This window comes from Camelus bactrianus, chromosome 3 (assembly GCF_048773025.1).
Source record: "Camelus bactrianus isolate YW-2024 breed Bactrian camel chromosome 3, ASM4877302v1, whole genome shotgun sequence".
Classification (NCBI taxonomy): domain Eukaryota; kingdom Metazoa; phylum Chordata; class Mammalia; order Artiodactyla; family Camelidae; genus Camelus; species Camelus bactrianus.
In genome coordinates this window covers 78,091,898-78,117,148 of record NC_133541.1, presented here as the reverse complement: position 1 = coordinate 78,117,148, position 25,251 = coordinate 78,091,898, and the positions used below count along the sequence as shown (strand labels likewise).

Below are 25,251 nucleotides of genomic sequence, written 5' to 3'. Positions count from 1 at the left end.
AAGGTTCTTTTACAAAGTTCAAGGGACTTTTACAAACTTTTTATGTTCTTCTGTTTGGTTGCAACATATGAATGTATTATATAGTATTTCCCGACAAATATAATTTTGTCAGAGCCTACAGCACCTCACTTCAAGAAAGTAATCAACATTTATAAATGTTTTTAGTCTCTATGAGAAGAAAAAAATGTTTATAAGAAATTGCAAACAAGTTCCCATTACAATTAGAAATTTTCCAAGAGTCTCTGTTTTACTACTCTACAAATAAAACATTAATATGGACGTATGGTTGTGCTATGACCTCTTAAACTATAATAAAATTTTTGGTCATTCATACAGTCATTTAGAAGGCTCAGGGTATTTTAATTTTTTTTTGCCAAAGAAAAATCAAATTCTCAAAATCAGTTCAAAGGAGGTGGGAAGGGATAAATTGGGAGTTCGAGATTTGCAGATACTGACTGGTATATATAAAATAGATAAACAACTTTATACTGTAATGCACAGGGAACTAAATTCGGTATCTTGTAGTAGCTTATGGTGAAAAAAATATGAAAACGAATATATGTATATTCATGTATGACTGAAGCATTGTGCTGTACACCAGAAATTGACAAAATACTGTAAACTGACTATACTCCAATAAAAAGAAGTAAAAAAAAAATCAATTCACAATACTGCAAATCAAAAATATATTCTACTTATATTGAATGGATGCTAGTCTGAGCAAGTCAGAACACTTCTTAAAATATTCATAAATAACCAATATAAAAATGCAGCATCAGTTATAAATTTTGACTAAGATGAGAGGATGAAGATACGATCTGTGCATCTTCATTCTTGACAATTAATCTGAGGCAGTTATATATGAGGGAGGATTAACCATGAACAGAGAAAAACAAGTTGGTAAGAAATAACCTAACTCAAGTGACTACATGAAACTGATAGGTTCTGGGATTTTCATAGTGAAAGAATAAAAGAAGACATACATCTCAATACTCCCAGTGCTCTATTACTCAGGAACTTTGGAAGCTGCTTCACCAGCCTGTCCCACACACTAAACCATATCTGCAACTCAAATTATGTATTCATCAAAACTTCTATAGCACAACTAACAAACACCCGGCTCAAACTTGCTTAGGTCAAAAAAGTAATTTATTGACACAAGAAACTGGGAAGTCAGAGTAAAACCATCTTCAGACACAGCTAAATCTAGAGGTTCAGACTCAAACAATATAGCTCTTGGTCCCTCTCTCCCTTCCCACCTCTCCTTTCCAAATGGCAGAAAATATGGCCACCAGAAATCCTAAGCCAATATTCTTCAGTCTTCTATTTCAAAGGGAAAAGAGACAAGAGACCTACTCCACGTGTGTATATCTAACCTCAAGGCAGCATCCTCCATGGCCTTAGTTGCTTCCTGTGCCTTACAGGATATTCCTGTATCTAGGAACTATGTTACTGTGACAGATATGAGCATGGATCACGAGCCCTCTCCTTTGACCAGCTGTGAGGGAATAGATGAGGCTTGGTTCTTCAAAGAATAAGTATAGGTAGGCACTGAAGACTCTCTTGCTAACTGTGTTTAAAATTTGTTCCCTCCCTTTTACATCTGCATAAGGAATTACTTCCTCTGCTTCTTCCATGTCCCAGACTAATCAATAAATCATTATTAATACATTTATCAATTAGTAGTAAAATCTTGCCATCAGAATTTATATGAAAAAATGTGACTACGAGTAACTCAAATGGACCCTACCAAATAGTAATTTAAAAGTTTTTCTAGAAGCTCTTTTGAATTCCATGCTAAAATGCTGATGTCAGTCACTTAGCTGGTGAATGAGCCAAGCACACTATGTAGCATTTGTACCTCGATTCTGCTATGTTATTCTCTCCTTCTGGGCAGTAATCTTGTTGTTTTGATGCTATCAGTGACGTAAGTTGAAGGAAAGTAAAGAGGTCTAAGGAAATGATGACTCTAGTCAATATGAAGGACTGGAGTAGAGATTTGGAAAAAGCTGTTCCTCAGATCTATGTGTTTTATGGGAGGGAATAGGATCTACAGCTTTCATCATATTCTCCAAATATCTGAGGCAGAGAAAAGCTTAAAAATCTGATCTATTTAACAAGAAAATGTGTTCCATGGAACTGGAAAGTTAAGGATCTCTGGATGTATACGTAATGAATGTAAAGTACATGGTAAGGGTCTAATATAGTTTTTTAAGTGCTCAGCCTTTTATTAAACAATGCCGAGTGTACAGTATGGACGGGCTTGGAGGGCATTATGCTAAGTGAAATAAGTTAGAAAAAGACAAATATTGTAAGATATTACATGTGGAATCTAAAAAAATACAACAAACTAGTGAACGTAACAGAAAAGAAACAGGCTCACAGATGTAGAGAAGGGTGGTTACCAGTGGGGAGAGGGAAGAGGAAGGGGCAAGATGGAGGTGGAGGATTAAGAGGTACAAACTATCAGGTATAAAATAAGCTACAAGGATGTATTGTACAACAAGGGGCATATAACCAATATTTTATAATAACTATGCCCTAACCTTTAAAAATTGTGAATCACTATATTGTATACCTGTAAGATATAATATTGTACATCAACTATATTTCAATTTAAAAATACGATATTGTAAAATAAATACATAAAGTTTAAAATAATAAAACAATACTGAGTGTATGAAAAAACAAGCAAAATATGATCTTTCTCAGAGGAAAGATTTTAGGCATAAGACTCCTCTACATAATGCCATAAGAAGATAGAAGAACTTAAGTTATAAACAAGTTTCGCTCTAAAAATTCTATTGTTCAGTGGAAGATCATTTTCCTATGAGTCAAAATACCACTACCAAACAGTGGGATAACTCTAAAAGTCTTTGAAATTACTAGCCATTAATAGTCACACTAATGTTAATATAAAATGAAGAAATATTTGTTAAAGTGATGATAGTGCAATATGTGGGCTGCTGACGGCCACTCAGTGATGTCAGACAGTGGCCTGGGATATAGATACCATGGTCCATGGGTAATAGAGTACTAGAGGAAAATGCTACAGAAGTTCTTTCGCCTAGTGAAAAAAATCATCTATTACATGCAAATTTTCTACTGAGCAAGAGACATTCCACTTGTATCAAATAGGAGATCTCTCAAAAAGAGAGAAATTGTTAAAACAGGCACATGGCACTGACAGATCTCTTTCAAAGAGCTCTTGGCTCATTCTCCATTTCAGTTTCTGTAGATGCTGTTGAAGAAAATTTGGATACGGATTATAATTATTTTTTATTATTTAAAGTTTTAAAAATTTCTTCTAGCTTTGCTGAGGTATAATTGGCATACAAAACCTACACATAATTAATGTACACAACTTGGTGAGTTTGGACATATGTATATACTTGTGTTACCATCACCACTATCAAGGAAATAAACATATCCATTACCTCCAAAAGTTTCCTGTGTCCTTTGTTGTGCGTGTATGTGGTATGTGTGTGTGTTTGTGGTAAGAACACAATGTGAAATCCACCCTCTTAACAAATTTTTAAGTGAATAATACATTACTGTTGATCATAGGCACTGTGTTGTACAGTATATCTCTGGAACTTACTCATCTTGTATAACTGTAACTTTATACCTATTAAACAACAATTCTCCATCTTCTCCTTCACCCATCCATCCCTGGTAAGGACAATCCTACTGTCTACTTCTATGACTTTGACTGTTTTAGATACAAGAGTAATCATTCAGTGAATACAGATTATTTTTTATCACGATCTTCTCTACAAAACAAGGATTTCCTCACTAATACAAAATAAATGTATGTTTTTAAAATTTCATGATGCTTAAAAATGTTTTAAGGACATGAATGTCCCTAAATTAAGACTGTTGGTATTCAAACCTATTTTTCTTACTACACATTTAGTATTTATGTAATATAACATTTTCCTCCTTGTTTTCGTATTTTTTTTATCCTTGTAAAATAAGTGAGAGAGGGATCCTTTAATTTTTTCACATGACATATTTAGAGTAAACAAAAGTTTTTCTAATACAAGTATGAATTATAAGCAAATTTACTTTTTAATATGTTATGTCACAAATTAAATACTGAGATGCCTTCAAAAAGTTACTTCTTTGAGAGTTAAGTTATCTAAACTTTGGAAATAGAACAGACCAGATTATTTGGACTAGCAATCTTTTAATGTAGTTACTTCTATTTAGTTCAGAATTAATTTTTCTTAAAAGGTAATTCTGAAAAGGGTGATTATTTTTCTACTGTACTCCAGATCAGTGCTTTCAAAGCGTAATCAGAGGACCCGTCCTGGTCCCTAAGACTCTATCAGGGAATATGTGAGAGTCTCCCCGCAACTACAAATCTGAGTGAGGCTAGATTTTCTTTTTTTTGTGTACTTGAAACAAAACAACAAATTGAATGCAGAAGCAGGTGAGAATCAAACTGTCTTCTATTATGCCAGATAGTAAAGAGATATGCAAAACAATGCTATTCTTCTGAGTATTTTCAAATTTTGGAAAATAAATTTATTTTTCACTAAAGTGTTATTTATGTTAAAATATAATAGATTCGTTATTGTTATAGTTTAATTAATAAATACTTTGAAAAATTCTATTTCAATTTCTAGTATAGTAAATGTGTATTGCTATTTGGGATTCTTAATAATTTAGAGAGTAAAAAAACCTCTTAAAGCCCTAAAGCTTGAGAGCCACTATTTCAGAAAACTTAACATCATACATTTGAAAATAGAAAGAAGAGAGTAAGACTGCAATAATAATTTAAATAAAAGAAAAACGTGAATGCAGTCTCCTTTTTGCTCTGTTGAATGCTAGAGTCCAGGTTGAATGAGGTGCAGGTCATGACTTAAGTGGAGGCTGAGAAGAATCTTAAAAGAAGGAAGTTAGAGGAAAACGGGGCATTAAAAACTATCAATCCAAAGAGAGTAAACTGAGTGACAAAAATCTGGACTACAGTCAAAGTAATGACAACCAAGTAAACCAGCAGGGGATAAAGCTCAAAGGAGAACAGGACAAAAGAGTAGGCAGATAAATGACTGAGAAGCCAAGGACAAAAGACTGAGGTCAGAAAATCTTTCTCAGAGAGATTAGCTAAAAGTCATTTGTCATCTTTTTGAAACAAAGTCTCAGAGGTCCCTAGGCAACCCGACTTTGGGGGAGGTTCCTCCAAAGGTGTCATGTCTTAGAGGTCATACAGAAATGTGTCTTGACAGCCACCTCATCTCACACCTTCCCAATATCTCTCTTGTTCCAGAAGTCATTGTTTCTTTCCCACTTTTGACTTTCCCTTCCAAACACCTGGGTAGGTTAGGAAAGGGTCTGAACCCTGACATTGCCACTCAAAATGAGTGCTATTTTCCTAGAAAATAACTGTCAGGCAAGCCACAGAGGTCAACGGGCAGCTACCTGAACAACCATTATTGCCACCTGAAATTAGCGTCCAAGTGCTACTATAATTAGCATCTTGAGAAGCATCAACAGATGGCTTTAACAAATTAACATTACAACAACAAAACCCATAAAACGAAACTTCACTTTTCACAAAATATCTTAAAGAATGGTAGCTTTTAATTACTAACAATGTTCCATTATAAAAATATGTATTATTAAAATTCTAATTTATGTTCCCCAGAAAATAAACGTAAGGCTAGGATCAACACGCAGGTGTCTTATTTAAAAGGTACAAACCCAAGGCAAGGAGAATGGGGAAAAAGGGAAGTGCAGCAAAGTAAGAGATGACACAGTACAGTTTGCTCATAGGCTGCAATGAGCTGTAAAGATACAGGAGGGCACATGGGCAGCTGCATCCAACTGGCACACAGTACTTCTCCAGAGGAGCTATACATGGCCACTATGCCTTGAAGAAGTTCATGAGCAGGAGGGAAGAGGAAGGATTTACCTGCCCAGGAACCTCCTCCTGTCTCCCACTGGTGAAATCTCGCCCAGCAGTGTTAACTTTTCCATACTTCTGGGTTGTGTATCTAGTCTCTTTGGCATTCACTTATGATGCCATATCCCTTGTCATCAAATCTAGAAGTAGGTGGAGGAGACAGAAATTTCAGGTGTCTGTCTGGTGGTCTAGTGCATGAAGTGACCAGTGGGCAATCCAGCCCTCTCTGGTCTGGAAGACATGCAGGCAGAAGGAATCTGAGGAGGCCCATAAGTTTTGTTCAATCACAACACACTCCTGAGTTTTTAACAGTCACAGGTAAACCAGATTGATAGCAGTAGAACCACAGTTCGGCTTTTTTAATTTATTGTATTTTATTGCTCATTAGAAAGAGCTTTGTCTCCCACTTATGTTCTTTGTGTCATTGCTCTAGTAGCCAATATGAAATGGATAATCATAAAGTGGCTTGGATACATGGGGTTTTTCTGTAAAGCCTTATTTTAGCTCCTCTATTTAAGCTGCCCTAACTGTTCAAAGAAATATATCATTTCATTCTCATTAAGTCAAGTTTCAAATAGTCAACTTTAATGGCTTTTGATATACTTTCAATATAAAACATACTTTTTGAAGAATATACATTAGAAAAAAATTAAACAATTTAATAAGAGTCATTATACTGACTTGTACAGTTTTAAAACTCCAAAGAAATCAAGATTCGTTAATATTGAAAGAAATCCCAACTTTGCTATTTGCCTCCATGAAGGGAAGAAAGAGAAATGGATAAGAGGTATAATTCTAGAGTAACTTCAGTGAAAAAGACTCCATCATTGGAACAGAACTGATCAGCTATGAGTCCTCATTAAGATACACAGCAGATATGAGGTTGGGAAGGTTGAGGAAAAGAAGGGAGGAAGGATTCTAAACATGTGAAGAAAGTAATAAAGAATTAAGAGGAAAAAAGGAAAACCAGTTTCTGCATGTGAGAATGATGGACAGAGACATGTGGCGAATGAACTGGAGAAAAAGAGAAGGACTACAACATCAGATTGCTGGTGGACTAGATCCTCTTGGCTATCCTCATTGTGATCTAGATCTAGATTTTGGAACTTCAAAACCTCTTGGCAAGTTAGGGTGACCTATGTGACTAGAGATTACTGCTCTACTTCCTCTAGGAGTCAGTCAAGTAAAGCAGCATTTCCACATAAAATGGTCAGCTTCATCTCATTTTCTTTGCAGGGATTGAGGCCATAAGTCTTATTTTGTCCCTGTTATTTTTCTGGCTTCTTAGGCTTATTTTTGGTTTAAACAATGACCAGAGAACATAATGTGAAGTACAGAACTGTGATTCTTAGATCCTTTGTGGAAGGAGGCAAAATATAAATTATTAATGGATAAATAAATAAATAAGACAAATGCCTTACGTTTTCACAATTCTTTGTGCATAGCTTCTGCTTAATTTAGCATCTTGTTTTCTGACATATCAACAAGTACACATTGTCACTAACATACTTGGTGAAAAGACTTGGCAGCTGGAGCTTTGTTAAATTCAAGAATGAGTTTTAACCCACAAGGATTTGAAAGCTAGGAACTGCTGTTTGAACACGCAAAAATCAAATGTGGGACACAGATAAAAACACTGAGCTTTTCTTACATGAGTCTGGTATCTCCAATAACTACAGAATTTCAGTCAAGTCTGATTACTCTCTTTATCTTCTTGACCTAACAGAAACCTGGGCATCTCATGACTTCTTTACAGTCTTCTCAAGTGGTGAATTGTTTTCATCCCAGTAAGAAATGTACCATAGGGCCTAGAAGGAGGATAGGTATCCTTTTTGATACTCATTACTATGTCCACACTATTTCTCCTCCCTTGTGCCTCTAAAACTCTAGCTGCTTTGAAATGTCTGCCATCAGCCAATACAACCTGCAAACTCTCCTTGTTGTAACCATCTTACTGTCTTCTTCTCACTCATCCTATACTGAAGATTTTAGCATATTTTAGCAACTTTATTTCATCATTCTTAACAACAACTTTCATATGAATGCTCCATTCAACATCCTTACCTCTTAATTTCTTTACCACTTTCTCAATTCCAACATTATCTTCCCTCACTCATCCTTACTAACCTATTCTTATGGTTATATCCCAGGCCTCATCATTACCACCAATTGTACCACTTCAAAAATACCAATTTCTAACATCCCACTCTCTGCTTTCTACCTCCTATTTTTTACTCTCACTTAGCTGAGATTCCATGGTCCATGAAGATAAGCACTGATCTACACAAACACACAAAATCTATGGGATGCAGCAAAAGCAGTCCTGTGAGGGAGTTCATAGCAACACAGGCCTTCCTCAAAAAACAAGAACAATCTCAAATAAACAACCTAACTTACCACCCAAAAGAATTAGAAAAAGAAGAGTAAACAAAACCTAAAGTTAGCAGAAGGAAAGAAATAACAAAGATCAGGGAAGAAATAAAATGGGGACTTAAAAAAAAAATAGAAAAAAATCATACTAAGAGATGGTGTTTTGAAAGAGTAAACCAAATCGACAAATCTCTGGCCAGGCTCACCAAGAAGAAAAAAGGACACAAATAAACAAAATAAGAAAGGGAAATGGAGAAATCAGAACCAACACCACAGAAATACAAAAAACCATAAGAGAATACTGTGAACAATTACATGGCAATAAATTGGACAACTCAGAAGAAATGGATGAGTTTCTAGAAACATACAGCCCACCAAACCTGAATCAAGAAGAAACAGATCATTTGAACAGCCCAATCACTAGAAGTGAAAAAGTATCAGCAATAAAAAAAACCTCCCTGCAAACAAAAGTCCAGGACCAGATGGCTTCACTGGGAAATTCTATCAAACATACAATAAAGAGCTCATACCAATAATTTTCAAGCTCTTCTAAAAGACTGAAGAGGAGGGAATACTCCCAAATTCATTCTATGAAGCCACCATCACCCTGATACCTAAGCCAGACAAAGACTACCAAAAAAGAAAACTATAGGCCATTACATTGATGAACATAGATGCAAAAATCCTCAACAAAATATTAGCAAGCACAATCCAACAACACATAAAAAAGATCATACACCATGATCAAGTTGGGTTCATCCCGAGGACAAAAGGGTGGTTCAACATACGCAAATCAATCAAAGTGATACACCACACTAACAAGAGAAAGGATAAAAATCACATGATCATCTCAATAGATGCAGAAAAAGCATTTGATAAAATTCAACACTGATTTATGATAAAAACTCTAACCAAAGTGGGTATAGAGGGAACATATCTCAACATAATACAAGCTATTTATGACAAACCTATAGCCAGCATAATACTCAACAGTGAAAAACTGAAAGCCTTCCTGCTAAGATCTGGAACAAGGAAGCTCATTCTCACCACTTCTATTCATATAGTATTGGAAGTCCTAGCTATAGCAATTAGACAAGAAGAAGAAATAAAAGGGGTCCAAATTGGAAGGGAAGAGATAAAACTGTCATTATATGCAGATGACATAATACTATATGTAGAAAACCCTAAAGGCTCCCAACAAAAACTACTAGAGCTGATAAAAAATTCAGTAAGGTAGCAGGATACAAGATTAACATAAAGAAATCAGCTGAATTTCTTTACACTAACAATGAAATATCAGAAAAGGAAAGTAAAGAAACAATCCCTTTTAAAATTGCACCCAAAAAAATAAAATACTTAGGAATAAATCTGACCAAGGAAGTGTAAGACTAACACGTGAAGAACTACAAAACATTGACTAAGGAAATTAAAGATGACTTAAAAGAAATGGAAAGATATCCCATGTTCTTGGATTGGAAGAAATAATATGGTGAAAATGGTCATATTACCCAAAGTAATCTACAGATTTAATGCCATCCTTATCAAACTACCCAGGATGCTTTTCATAGAACTAGAACAAATAATTCTAAAATTTATATGGAATCATAAAAGACCCAGAACTGCCAAAGCAACATTGAAGAAAAAAATTAAGCTGGAGGAATAACCTTCCCAGACTTGAGGCACTATTACAGAGTTACAATAATCCAAATAGTATGGTATTGGTACAAAAACAGACATATGGACCAATGGAACATAACAGAAAGCCCAGAAATAAACCCCAAAATTTTAGGTCAATTAATCTTTGATAAAGGAGGCAAGAACATACAATGGTGTAAAGACAGTCTCTTCAGCAAATGGTGCTGGGAAAACTGGACAGCTGCACATAAATAAATGAAGTTAGAATACTCCCTCACACCATGCACAAAAATAAACTCAAAATGGCTTAAAGACTTAAACATAAGACAAGACACGATAAACCTCTTAGAAGAAAACATAGGCAAAACATTCTCTGACATAAATCTCAGCAATGTTCCCCTGGGCAGTCTACCCAGGCAATAGAAATAAAAGCAAAAATAAACAAATGGGACCTCATTAAACTATAAGCTTTTGCACAGCAAAGGAAACTGTAAGCAAAACAAAAAGACAACCTACAGAATGGGAGAAAATATCTGCAAAAGATGAGACTTTTAAGGGCTTAATTTCCAGAATATATAAATACATCATACAGTTTAATAATAAAAAAACAAAAAACAATCCAAAATGGGCAGAAGACCTAAACAAGCAATTCTCCAGTGAAGACATACAAATGGCCAACAGGCACATGAAAAAATGCTCAATATCACTAATTATCAGAGAAATGCAAATCAAAACTACAATGAAGTATCACTTCACACTAGTCAGAATGGCCACCATTCAGAAGTCCACAAATGATAAGTGCTGGAGAGGGTGTAGATAAAAGGGAACCCTTTGACACTGCTAGGAGAATGTAGTTTGGTGCAGCCATTATGGAAAACAGTATGGAGATTCCTCAAAAGACTACAAAATAGACTTATCATATGATCCAGCAATCCCACTCCTGGGCATATACCCAAATGGAACCTTAATTCAAAAAGATACATGCACCCCAATGTTCATAGCAGCACTATTTACAACAGCCAAGACAGGGAAACAACCTAAATGTTCATCGACAGATGACTAGATAAAGAAGTTGTAGTGTATTGATACCATAGAATACTACACAGCCATAAAAGAGAATAAAATAATGCCATTTGCAGCAACATGGATGGACCTGGAGATTGTCATTCTATGTGAAGTAAGCCAGAAAGAGAAAGAAAAATACCATATGATATCACTTATATGTGGAATCTGAAAAAAAAAAGTTAAACAAACTTATTTACAAAACAGAAACAGACTCACAAACATAGAAAACAAACTTATGGTTACTGGTGGAGGGAGAGGGTGGGAAGGGATAAATTAGGAGTTTGAGATTTGCAGACCCTAACTAATATATATAAAATAGATAAACAACAAGTTTATCATACTGTATAGCATAGGGAACTATATTCAATATCTTGTAGTAACTTACGGTGAAAAAGAATATGAAAATGAATATATGAATGTTCATGTATGACTGAAGCATTATGCTGTACACCAGAAATTGACACAACATTGTCAACTGTATATACTTCAATAAAAAAAATATATATACAAAAAAAAAAAGAGATAAGCAGTGATCTGCACATTGTTTCAACTCCTTTGCTCTCATCTTCTGTTGTATTTGCCAAGAAAAACCCTTAATTTGGTTTAACTCCTCTCTTCTCTTACTCCATGTTTGTGCCTGAACTTAAGTGGTTGCAAGAAAACACACAACCATATTGACTTATTTTAAGTTTATGACCCCGAATCTCAAGGGATTCTCAGCTCTTTCACTTCACAATAGAACATTTTACACTTTCTCTCTCAGACCTCCAATATTCCCTCTTCCCTTCACTCTCCTATCACAGATCTGGGCCTTGATCATTGCTTATCCTTTTTTTTTTTTTTTTTTTTTTCCAGTCTTTTTCTCTTTCTGGATCTAGCTGGTATCAACAGAAAAGGCTCAGGTTTGGGACTCAAAAGCCCTGGGTTCAAATTATCTATTGTGTCCTTCAGGGACACTTCTCTAAAACTCCCATTAGTAAAATACTGGCATGAGGGGCTTTGTGTTAGCATGTGAAAGGGACTACTACATGTTAGTTGAATGAGTAAACGTGGGCTCCATTCTTATTAGCATTATGCTTCTTCACTGCTAGAACTACTGAGGAAGCATATGGTAATTTGAGGGTGCTTACTTTAAAGAAAGCAGCTGAAAGCTAATTCAACACTGAAAATAATTTGGATCTCTTCTAATTAATATCCTTTGCACATAGTCATTCATTCCCTCTCTTTTAGCAAATTAATGGTTTTGGAGTTCCATGACTCGATCTTTTCTTAGCCTTCTTTCTCTCCTCTCTTCTTACATTGTCGGGATGGATGCAGCTTTGACCACCATTCAACTTTGTACCATAAAGAAATGTAAAAATCAAATTTATTAAAATGTTTTTACCTGTTAACACTAAGATTATAGCTTTTCCCCTCCTGACTAAGATAAGAATCCTAGGTTTGCTTTGAGGCTGATTGGCTGTGTTCCTTCGGGCTGTCTCAGTTCTGGTTGTGGTCCAACGGGCACCACTTCCCAGCTCTGATCTCCTGACCTTGGGCCCCTTTCAACTTTCCTGCTGCCCACCACATCTCTGGTTGCAAGGCCTTTCCTACTCAGCTCTCTGACAAGTTACTAGTCTCTTTTTTCTACTAGGCTATGGTAGTATAAGTTCTCCCTCTAAGATTTCCTCTGGTTTTGGCTAGTCATCTCCTTTTTCTGCTCCACAGACTCCATACAAAGGGTGAAGATCACTTTAGATCCAATCACACATTACTTATAAAAGTACTACAGGGCTATATGTGATAAGTTGAGTGGACAGTGTAACTGCAAATTATGTTTCTTTTTGGGCAACAGCACACAGGCACGTGCCTATGTTCTCAGTCTCAGTCTTTCTCTCTCCCTGCCCTCTGCCCCTTGCATTAGTTTGCCTCCGAACTATGGTGTTCATTTTTTAAAAGGCAACAAAATGCCTGTGAAAGATCAATATAATGACAGAGGATGGATAAGTGAGCTGAATTGTGACAGAGTCCAGCAGCGTTTCTATCAAGAAAGAAAACAAATCAAACTGCAATGACTAATTCTCTATGAGAATGTTCAGACTTCCAAGTGGATCTTTAAATGGTGAAGCATACAAATCAGGCAAGATTTTAACATTCCACCCCACTACCTTTCTTCTCTCGTAGACATATACTTGTCACAAACTGAATAGAAATATCCCTGTCCATATTCCAGGAAACCTGGCTTAACAGTCCCTATGAAAATCAATAGGTTCCAACTGACAGAATGCTTGAAGAAGTTTCACTTCACTTGACACGGTTTGTTATCTGCAAGCTACTTTCCTTAATGTGTTCTGAGACCTCAACTGGGCCTCAAAATGCTACTTGAGCTAGTGATTTATTATTCTCCTCTCTGTCACTGACCAAGGGTGACCTTGACTGCACTCCTAGAGCATATTCATGAGTGGTTAAAGGAGCTACAGCAGTGCTTAATAGATGCATATCTCTAACCCAGATTGACCCAGTCATCTCTCTAACGTACGTCACAGAAATTGGAAAATGAATGGCCCATGGCCTGTTTTCTACGTTCCCAAAGGTTATGAAGAAAGAGACAAGAGTAGGTAATCTTCAGTTTACCCAGTGAAATAATGGTATTATCTCTATCTGAGAACTGAGGAACCTGAAATTGTCCTGGAGATTCAACTACCAAGAATTTGGCAGAGGCCTGGGTACCTTCTGTAATTTAACCTACAACAAACTTTCAAAGTCTCCTGCAGCCTCATAGTTATATGCTCAAAGAGCTAATCCCTAAGAATAGAAGGAAAAATGAATACAAATTGAAACCTAACTCACAGAATGACTAACAAGTCACAACGTGAGGCTCTTCAAGTAACTGAGAAAAGGGTAAGAGGGCTCTTTTATCCTTTGACACTTAAACGAAAATTTTATAAAAATGAGGGACATTTACTAGGTGAATGTTAATTAAATTATTCAAGAAAAGTCTTTCCAGAAATCTATAGGTAACTTTACATTATAATAACTAAAATATGACAAAATTTAGGCCTGTAACAGCTTCTACACTGTGGATCAAGTCACACAGCTCCAATGATGAGAATCAGAATAGAGCCGTAGGGTTGAAAGTGTTCCAAATCTAGGAATCACAAGCATCCAAGATCTGTTTAAGTATGAAGTCATATGATCAGAAATCTTCATTTAGTGCCACACTAAATTTTACTGATAATAATAGTAAAATATATACCCATTTTCAACAGATATTTTAAAAGCACTCTGAAAATAATGTGATTAATTTATTCATACTGAAGTACACAGGACATCTGGTGCTGCTCACTGCTTAGTTTTATTTCTTTTTTTCCAGCTTTAATGAAATATAATTGACTTATAACATTGTAGAAGTTTAACACACACAATGTGACTTGTATATATTTTGAAATGATTACCATAATAAGATTAGTTAACATCTCTTTCACCTCACATAGTTACCATTTTTTGTGTATGTGTGCATAGTGAGAACATTTAAGATCTGCTCTCTTGGCAATTTTCAAATATAAAATACAGTATTATTAACTAAAATCACCATGCTGTATGTTAAATCCCCAGAACTCATTCATCTTATAACTAGAACAGTTTTTCTTTAAAAAAAAAAAAGTGAAAAAGTAAATTTCTTCTATTATATAAATTTTGAAAAATATTGAATGTGAATTAGTTGTAAAGAATATTTTTGCCGTTAACCTTAGGTAAAAAGGATTGCCATTTTTTATGTAACACATGCATTTGCCTTTAGGACACTGGTGCCACTGATGACTGAAACTGGGTATTTTTCTCTTCACCTCTGCTAGCATTGATACGCATTCTTTAATTTATATAGGAAACTGTTTATTCCTCTGGAGAAACAGGGAATGGGACAGTGATCCCCACTGTGTTCAAAAATTAAAAGGTCTATTGGGTACAACAGTTTCCCATCAGCCCTCTGCTATCACTGCTTAGTTTTAAATCAAGATAATGAAAACATCAGAATTGCATAGAATGAGCTGGTACTATTATCTGTGCATACTCATTACAATTAGGAATAATTGTTCACCATTTATTACATGCTTCCTAGGTGCTGAGAAATATTTCACATAAATTATCTCATTTTAACTGTCACTAAAACACCATGAGCTAGATATTTTTAAATCCATTTCACAGATGAAGAAATTGAGATTGAGAGATTTATGTAACTGTTGTAGTCACTTCTGGCAGAAGTGATCCTGCACTCAAGCAACCTGGCTCCACAGATCATGTTCTCACTACACAACTGCACAGCCATTCTTAACAAGAGTTAGAATACCTACACATTCTGAATTTACACGCTGAGATTGGCTCTCAGACTCATAAATTCTAAATTTACACAATAAGATTAATTCTTAGACTCAATACTAGGTATTTCATGAAAGGATTTTACAGTAAGCTGAATGCAATCTTTTTCAAGAGTTGAGTCACACAGCTAGCTAGACACATCATTGGAATTCTAGAATTCAAATATTTTTCCCCAAAATTCCAGGGACACTAGAAATGATTGATGAGTATAATTTTTTAAATCTCAATCACTTCATCTTGAAATGAGCCATATTGATAGGGCTGAAGTGTGATTCTTTAGATATACGCTGAGGTATGTACTTCTTAGGAAAAAAGATTAAGCCTATGACTCATTTCTGAAATAGTGACTCCATTATAACCAAAATTTCAACAGTTGTGATTCCATCTAATTTAGCAAAAGTCAGTCCAAGCTGCTAAATCTACCAAATCTGCTTAAATTTTGTCACTGTCTTGAATCTATTTTTTTCCTTGCGTGAAGTTTTAAGTTTAGCATATTCAAAAGTCATGTAAATCAGTAAAAAGTTCCTATCTTGTAAATCACACTGACTGTCCCATTAACCATGTCTATTAGAATCTTTTAATGCCCTAATGTTAATCTGAGGAAGTACCTTAGTAAATCTTTCTACTCTACTTTAATTTCTTCTAAATAGCACATAAAATGGAGATGATAAAGGGTTTATGTGTGAAGGAAAAAGGTGAGCCTAGTTTCTTTTATCTCCCATTCATGTTTTACAAAGTTCACAGTAAAAGTTCCACTGGTATCTGTAAGTCAATTAGTGCTTACATGCAAAGTAATGAGGTATTTATGGGCAACAAAAATGGCACTGCCTGTGAATCAGTGGGAATTTCAAAATATAAAGCTACAAAATAGGTCACCTTTTCCCAGGAGGACAGCAAATATACCATTTCTAGTGATTTGACAACTTCTTCAGTCCAAAGATAACTAATACTACATGGAAAAAATTATATAAACAAACAACCCAAAGGGCCCTTCAATGCACTGTCCTCTCTTGTTTATTCTCACTACCCTCAAAGTTTTATCCCCATTAATAATGCAATGAAACAAATGGATACTGTTTCTGGAAAAGCCCAGGATTTTCAGTACAGTAAAAAGTTGGTTCAACTATCCTTTTCTATTTTCTGGCACTTCAATACATCTATAATAGAGTCACAGGTTTTTATCATGACATTTAGAAATTGTACAATTTTGAAATGCTTTCTGAATGGCCAGAGAAATGTTAAGCTATGTTGAATAGGATTTCAATGTTGAAGTATATTTTAACCCAAAATTTTTGTTATGAGAATTTTTATATATACTGAAATTTTGAAATAGCAGCATGGACACTAGTATACTGTCCCAAATTTAATAATTACTGATTTTTGCCATATTCTGTCTCTCTCTCTTCCCATATGCACCCCCCGCACTTTGTTGTGAACTATTTGAAAGTAAGTTGCAGACATTATGACCTCAGTTAATATGCATTTAAATGTATTCTAATTCTAGAAAATGTAGTGACTTATATATAAAGTACATGGCATTCTATCCATATACAAAATACATGGTAGTTAAAAATATTTTTCAGAAGACTTACACATTTCTCCAATGAGGACATACAAATGGCCAACAGGTACATGAAAAATGCTCAATATTGCTAATTATCAGAGAAATGCAAATCAAAACTTCAATGAGGTATCACCTCACATAGGTCAGAATGGCCATCATTAAAAGGTCCTTGAATAAATGCTAGAGAGGGTGTGGAGAAAAGGGAACACTCCTACACTGTTGGAGGGAATATAATTTGGTGCAGCCATTACGGAAAACAGTATGGAGATTCTTTAAAAAAATGAAAAGGGACTTATCCCATGATCTAGTAATCCCATTCCTGTGTATCTATCCAGAGGAAATTCTAACTTGAAAAGATCCATGCACCTCAAAATTCATAGCAGCGCTATTTAGAATAGCCAAGACATGGAAGCAATCTAAATGTCCATTAGCAGATAACTGGAAAAAGAAGTTGTGGTATACATATATACAATGGAATACTACTTAGTCATAGAAAAGAATAAAATAATGCCATCTGCAGAAACATAGATGGACCTGGAGATTGTCATACTAAGTAAGCCAGAAAGAGAAAGAAAAATACCATATGATATCATTTATACGTAGAATCTAAAAAAAGGACACAAATGAACTTATTTACAAAACAGAAACAGACTCATGGACACAGAAAACAAACTTATGGTTACCAGGGGGGAAAGGGGGTTGGGAGGGATAAATTGGGAGTTTAGCCTTTGTAGATATTAACTACCGTATGTAAAATAGATACACAACAAGGCCCTACTGTATAGCACAGGGAACTAAATTCAATACCTTTAATAGCCTACAATAAAAAAGAATATGAAAAGGAATATATATATATATGTATAACTGAATCACTATGCTGTACACCAGAAATTGACACAACATTGTAAACTGACTATACTTCAATAAAAAAATTTTTAAATTTTATTATAATTACATGTTAATTTCCCACAAGCATATTTTATTAGTCAAAATACCCAACGGTCTGAACATGACAGTTTACTTTATGTTTATTAACAGTATTAACTTTGTCCTGTACCTGACAACCAATGGAATATGATTTTCTCCCAAAGAGCTGATGATTTATTCTGCCTTCCTATGGATAAATTAGAGTCTTTGTCTATCACCTAGACATATGAATGCTTAATGAATTATCAATGATAGTCAGGGTGTTTCATAGGGGGAATACATCCCTTATTGCCAATGTAAACTAAATATTTCCTAAAATATTAAGCTATGAGAAAGAAACATAAAATTGCTACAAAGTAAAATTCTATAAACTGTCCTGAAAAGGCATTTAATCATACCCTGGGAAAGAGGATTATTGTTATCAAATAATTAACTTGTTGAAGAGATAGGAAATCTTTCTTGGACTTAAAAACATTTATATGTGAATTTAATAACCTATAAACTGGATGGGTTTTCTTCTGTTTATTACTTTCTTGAATGTGATAAAAGTTTTATTCAACTTTAGACAGATTATTAAATGGAATACTCTGAAACTCACCTTAGAGGTCTTCTCTTATAGATAGTATTATGGGTGGAATTGTGTCTCCCTCAAAAAGATATGTTGCAGTCCTAACTCCCACTACTTCAAAATGTGACCTTATTTAGCAATTGGCTGTTGTAGATACAAGTAGTTAATTTAAGATAAGGTCATACTGGAGTAGGGTGGGCCCCTAATCCAACAGGACTGATGTCCTTATAAGAAAAGGGAAATCTGAACACAGACATGCACAGAGGGAAGATGATATGAAGACATGCAGGCAGACAACTGTCATGTGACAACAAAGGCAGAGATTAAAGTGATGCATCTACAAGTCAAGGAATCCCAAGCTTTGCTGACAGTCACCAGAAGCTAGGAGAGAAGTATGGAACAAACTCTCCCTCAGTGCCCTGAGAAGGAATCAACCCTGTTACCCTCTTGACTTCAGACTTCTAGCCTTCAAAACTGTAAGGTAGTAAATTGTCATTGTTTTAAGACACCCAGATTGTGGCAGTTTATTACACCACCCCTAGGAAATTCTCACAGGTCTTTGATATATGATAGAGAGATAGAGAGATAGATAGACAGACAGACAGACAGACAGACAGAAAGACTATCTTTCAGACCTCTTAAGTTTAGGTCTAGTCATAAAATGAGGACCTGAGGAACTACCCCATGAAGTAGTATAATGGCCCTCAAATTGTTAGTTGAACCACATAAAACTGTCACTTTTTGCAGGTCAAGAATGTTTTAATAGCCACAATTTTATGTGGCTCAATCTAATTAAAAGATTACATAAATTATTTAAGTTTTCTCAAACCCCCCTTTCTCCTCAAGAGCAAATCTTTAACTGAATTTGCTAGAAAAATACTGGTCTTCCCTGAATCACTTTTCCTCCATAAGTAGATTCTTAGGCTTCATTCACTTCATTTGGATAAGGAAGTTCTGTTTTCATGACCTATATGGAATTAAACACTGGAGGCAATTGCTCTTTGAAGTTTTGCCTGCTACTCCTCTCATTTACAAATCTCTGGACATGGTTGATTCTAAGAGACAATGCTGGGAATCCTATCTAATTCATGTTCAAAGCTGAGGTTTCTCCAGGGGATTTTCTTTCATTCCATTTGGTACAACAGTTACTGTGTTTGACAATATCTGCCTTACAGCATAGTTCTGCAGCTCCATCTGACACTTGGTTCCTGTCCACAGTTTCTTCCTGCCTGTCTTCTGAGTAAGATGTTTCCACAACAGAGGTGGAGAAGAGAAGGCAGGAAGGGCAAATCAGAGTTTTACTTTTCCAATAAATAAGTCACAAATCCACTGAATGTCTTCACTTATCTCTTATTCCAATTCATCCAAAGATTTTTGACATAAACCAGTATTCTCTAAACCAGCCCTTTGTCCTTTGGGATTCTGAGCATTCACAAGACATTTCTGAATACTTATTTAGACGTTTATACAGTTAGTGCCTTTCAAAGTTTCCTCAACTATGAAAATAAAATAACCACTCACAAATTTTACTGAGAATAGTTTTTAACCAGTAAGAAAGGATACAGCCAAGTCCAAAAATATCTCTTTCATGACTACTGCTAAAGCATGTCAATATATTTTCATATAAAGTAAATATTTAACAGGAAATTTCATTTAATAAATTTTTAATAATCCTTACTTCTGTATTTTATGACAATAAAAATTGATTTAAGAGAAAATTCCAAACCTTACCAATCAAAAGATTTCTCTACATTCTGGAATAACTTAAATCATTGCCTACACCAAATAGGAAATCCAGAATAAAGAGTTTATTAGGAGCAAATGCCATTTAAATTATTACCTTCTTCAATTAAACTGTTCCTGTTACTTGAATGGATTTAAATTCTAACAGATTATTTCAAAATGTCATTCTACTCCTACTTGACTGAAAACCTTGTGTCATTATTATCTTCCTCACTATATCAGCATCTAAAATTTCCCTGTGCCAGACAATACATAAACTGCTGGGAATATTAAGGTGCCTTTAGAAAAACAAAATCCCTTGGCCTCAAAGAGGTATTATTTGACTTCTAAAGTTATGATACTTCTCTCCTCAGCATATGTTACAGCTGGTTTTTCACAAGTATATATATTTCACATATTTGTTCATACAAAATTTGAGAAAGAAAGAATGTGCTGTAAAGGAATATGTTGTCTTTTCATGGTTTGACAAGGGGAAGCTACCTAAGGACAGGAAGTGTAAGTAAGGCGTTACAACGACAAATACTCTCTTGGGCAAAGGGAGTATTAAAATGCCAGTATTATATGCTGGCATTTGAATTCTGAACTCTTACTTGCTGCATTTCTTACTTATGAGAGGAGCCTAATAGTAACTTTTGCCCCCTTAGCTGAAGTAATCCAAAACCAAAATCTTTTCTTCTTGTTCAAATACAAACTTCTTAGATGAACTGATTCAGTCCCAGATACATGAGCATGTATCCGGTTGTAATTTACTGAAGCAAACCTAACATTTGAAAATCGAGTTAGAAGCTGATGACTTCTTTAACAAATGCATCTATCTGTGTATCATTCAGGTATTTTTAAATAGCAAGCTTTTCTAGTGTATTAAAACTGTAACTGAGGTCATATATAAGTATCTACATATATGTCTGAAAACATGGCTGGTATACAAAGCAGCTCTAAATAAATCTTTCCTTGCCATATTTCTCCTCCCCACAACCACATCTAATTTGAGACCCAGTTGTTTTAGAAGAATCGCATAGTTTCCATTAGAAAACAGTCCATTTGGCTGCACTTTCATAATCATGATTCAAATGAGTTAACTGCACATAGCAGCTCTCTGGCCCTTTTGTTCTCTGAATCAGGGCTCCTGGTTTCTCCAGGTCACAGATCCCTTAGAGATGCTATTATATAATGAAATAAACTTACTGTTTTCTTTAACACTTTGAGAGCATAAGGCTTCTGGGTCCCCTTCTGTTTGCATCTGTACACAATGGATGTAGCACCCCTTGAGGGGGAAAAAGACAAAAAGAAAATGTTATGCTCTGGACAAGAAATCAAGGGGAAAGCTTGAAAATAAGTATCTCTTGCAGTTACCCTCATAACTGACAAGTGTTTAAAAGTTCTACTATAGGGTTGACCCAAACGTTGAGAGGATTTTTTTCTTACAACTAAAGACAGTTTACTCAGAAAAATTCTAGGTTTTCCAGTCTGTTCTTTTCCTCCTGGTCCATTCCTATACAAGTAACATGCCCAAGGCTGTTGCATTCAGTCATGTCCGGAATAAAACAGTTTCTCAGGTAAACAGAGCTTTTGGCGACAACTACCCAATTTCAGAGTCCCTGAGCTTTTCTTAAAAAGCTTTTCTGTGTGTCTGGAGTAAAATTAGCCTATGGCTTTAGGAAGAGGGTTTAAGTTCAGCACAGGCTGTAAGGGTCATGATAGAATCTACTACTTGACAAGGGTGCTAGGGACCTTTGAGAATTTACACCTCTTCATCTGATGCACTGGCATTCTCCCAGAGCCAATGTTATCCCCATAGAGATACTGGTTCCTTCATCTTGGTGAATACTGCTACCACTTACTTATACACACCCTAATAAAAATGATTATGTGAAATGTCCAGGATAAAATACTATAGAAATGCAGAGAAAAAGTATATTTATCCCTCTATTAAAAAAAAAAAAAACAACTTGCAGAAGTACAGAAAGTTTTTTAACCTGTAACGGAGAATGGTAAGAAGAGACTCAATAACTGTCTTTATATATGTGATGTATGTGTGAGCTGACTAAAAAGAGAAATTAGAAAGCAGGACAGTGTGGTCCTGATGCTCCCTCTCCAGTCATGAGAGCAAGAGAATGAGACAGAGACAAAAAGAGACCAAGCAGGCTTAAGTACAACCTTACAAAGAGAACTTCAGATAAGTCTTAAAATAAGATCAGTTGAAGTAAATCTGTCAGACTTTGAAGATTAGGCCAAAGGACCTCTTAACGATATATTTAGTCCAATGGTTCTGAAATTCTAAGTGAGAACAAAAGAATTATAAAAATCAAACCAATTCCTAGCTACCCATGCATAAGGAATTTTTGACAGAGCCAGGAAGAGTCAGAAACTGGTGCTGTAAATACTAAAACATAAGAAAAATTTCAACACAGTTTTTGAAACTCTGGTAAGATATATACACAAAGAAACAAAGAGCCATAATGGAATAAACAGAGGTAAATATAAATTTCTACCTTCTTTATTTTTAATTGCTCTAAATGATACTTATCTAAAGCAAAGATATTAACAATTCATTGTATATATGTAAAAGTAAAATGTATGACAACAACAGCACAAAAATAAGGGGAAGAAATTGAGAAAATACTGTTAAGCCCTTACACTACATGTTAAGTAGTATGATATTATTTAATGGTAAATTGCAGTTAATTAATGATGTATACTGTGTAGCCTATGACAATGAATAAAATAATTTTTAAAAGAAAAAAATCAGTAATGAAGCTAAATGGAATAATCAAAAATGAAATGCAAGGGGAAAACAAAATAAGAGATTAAAAAATAAAACAGCTAACAATATGATAGATTTTAATCCAGTCATATTAAAGTCACATTAAATGTAAACCCTAGAAACATATCAATTAAAAATAAAGATTAGATTGAAAAATCAAGACCAAACTATCTACTGTGTACAATAAACCCATTTTATATATAAAGGTAAGTAGGTTAAAAGTAAAATGATAGAAAACAGATACTATGCAAACACTAGTCAAAAGAAAGCAGGAATAGCTATATTAATATCATGTCACCAAATTCAGCATAAGGATAAAGATGGACATTATTTAATTATTAAGGGATCAATTCCCTCAAAAAACATAAGAAATGTAAATATGTATGTATCTAATAACAGCACTTCAAAATACACGAAGCAAAAACTGACAGAACTGAAAGGAGAAATAGACAAATCCACAAATACAGTTGAAGACATCAACACATCCTCTCAGCAATTAATAGAGAAGGTAGACCAATTATCACCAAAGATACAGAGGACATAACATTATCAACTAAATTAACCTAAAAGACATTTAGAGAACCCTACACAAAACAGCAAAATATACCTTCTTTTTAAAGTTGGAAGATTCATATACTTGACTTCCAATCTTTGTATAAAGCTACAGTATTTAAAAGAGTGGTATTGAAAAAAGAAAAAAACATGTAGACAAATGGAATGAAAAAAAAAGAACCCAGAAATTGTCCTACACACATATTGGTAATTGATTTATGGCAAAGGTAAATAAGCAATTTGGTGGAGAAAGGCCAGTCCCTCCAACTATAAACAGTGCTGGAACAACTGGATACACATATGCAAAAAACAAAAACAAAAAGCCCTTACTCAAACTCACGCTCTACCAAACAATTATTCAAAATGGATCACAGATTGAAATGCAAAATACAGAATACTAAAACTTAAAAAAAAGAAGAAAATTTTGTAACATTGATTTCTTACATACACAATCAAAAGCACAATAATTCAAAGAACAGATAAATAAACTGGATATCATTTGAATTAAGAACATCTGCTTTTTGAAAGCCACAGACAAGGAGAAAATGTTTATAATCACATATCTAATAAAGGACTTGTATCTGGATTAGAAAGAAACTCAAAGCCCAATAAAAAGAAAGTAATGCATTTTAAAGATGGTCCAAAGATTTGAACATATACTTCACCAAAGAAAATATATGGATAGCAAAAAGCACAAAGAAAGATGCCGAATACCATTAGTCATTAACGACACGTAAATTAAAACCATAATGAGATACAACTGCACAGTCATTGGAATGCCTCAAAAAAGAGAGAAAGACAATACTATGGCTGGCAAGGATGCGGAACAACTGAAACTCATACACTGCGGGAGGGAATGCAAAATGATACAGCCACTCTGGAAAACAGCTTGGCAGCTTATTATAAAATTAAGAATACCATATGATTAAAAGTTCACTCACAAACTTGAACATGAGTCTTTATAGCAGTTTTATTAGTGATCAGGAAACACTGCTGACAACTCCAATATGCCTGAACTGAGAAATGAGTAGAATACTACCCAGAAATAAAGAGGACTGAATGAGGGTATATACAACAACTTGGACGATTCTCTAATATAATATCCTAAGTGAAAGAAGTCTGGTTCAAAAGGATATATATTATATGACTCCATTTATATAATATTCTTGCAAAGGGAAGACCATTGGAACAGAAAATCAGTGGTTTAGAGATTGAGGAGGGACTGACTACAAGTGAGTATGGGAGAATTTTCTAGCACAGTAAAACTATTCTATATCTTGATTGTGTTAGTTTTTACACAACCATATACATCTGTCAAAATAGGCAGAACTGTACAATAAAATACATGAAATTTATAATTAAAAATTATAATTATATAATTATACCTTAATAAAAATACAGTAAAAACCTTTCCAAGAAAACCATATTGTTCAAAAGATTAAGAAATCACATTACCAAAATATAGCCTATAACAGTCAACTTATTCTACTTTCATTTAATGGTAACTGGAGAAATTAAAAAAAAAAAAAGAAACAGAAAATGAGAGAAGAAATTTAAGGGAAAGTGATTTGCAAACACTGAAGAAAACTAAATATCTTGTATTAATTTTATACCAATTGAAAAATTAATATTATTTGAAAATTCATGTAACAAAGTATATTAAATAGCATTCTTTAATTTCCTTATCACATTAACTTAACCTATCAATAATTTCAATATATAAATCCTTATCATAACAAAAGCTTTCAAAGAGATTTTAACAAAATACATTCTTGTCTGATCAACTTCAGAACACAAGT

At 34.5% G+C, this 25,251-nt stretch overlaps 1 protein-coding gene across 4 annotated transcripts in view; it reads right to left on the bottom strand.

The window, feature by feature from the left end:
• CAMK4 (calcium/calmodulin dependent protein kinase IV) overlaps window positions 1-25,251 on the bottom strand; it is a 199,647-nt gene that overhangs the window by 80,409 nt on the left and 93,987 nt on the right. For all 4 annotated transcript variants that reach the window (XR_012505574.1, XM_074360453.1, XM_010971479.3 and 1 more), the window contains one exon: window positions 21,322-21,400. Coding sequence is in view for 3 of the 4 variants with exons in the window: in XM_074360453.1 (XP_074216554.1) it covers window positions 21,322-21,400 (79 nt within the window). In the remaining variant the exon portion in view is untranslated. The remainder of the gene's footprint in view (window positions 1-21,321; window positions 21,401-25,251) is intronic.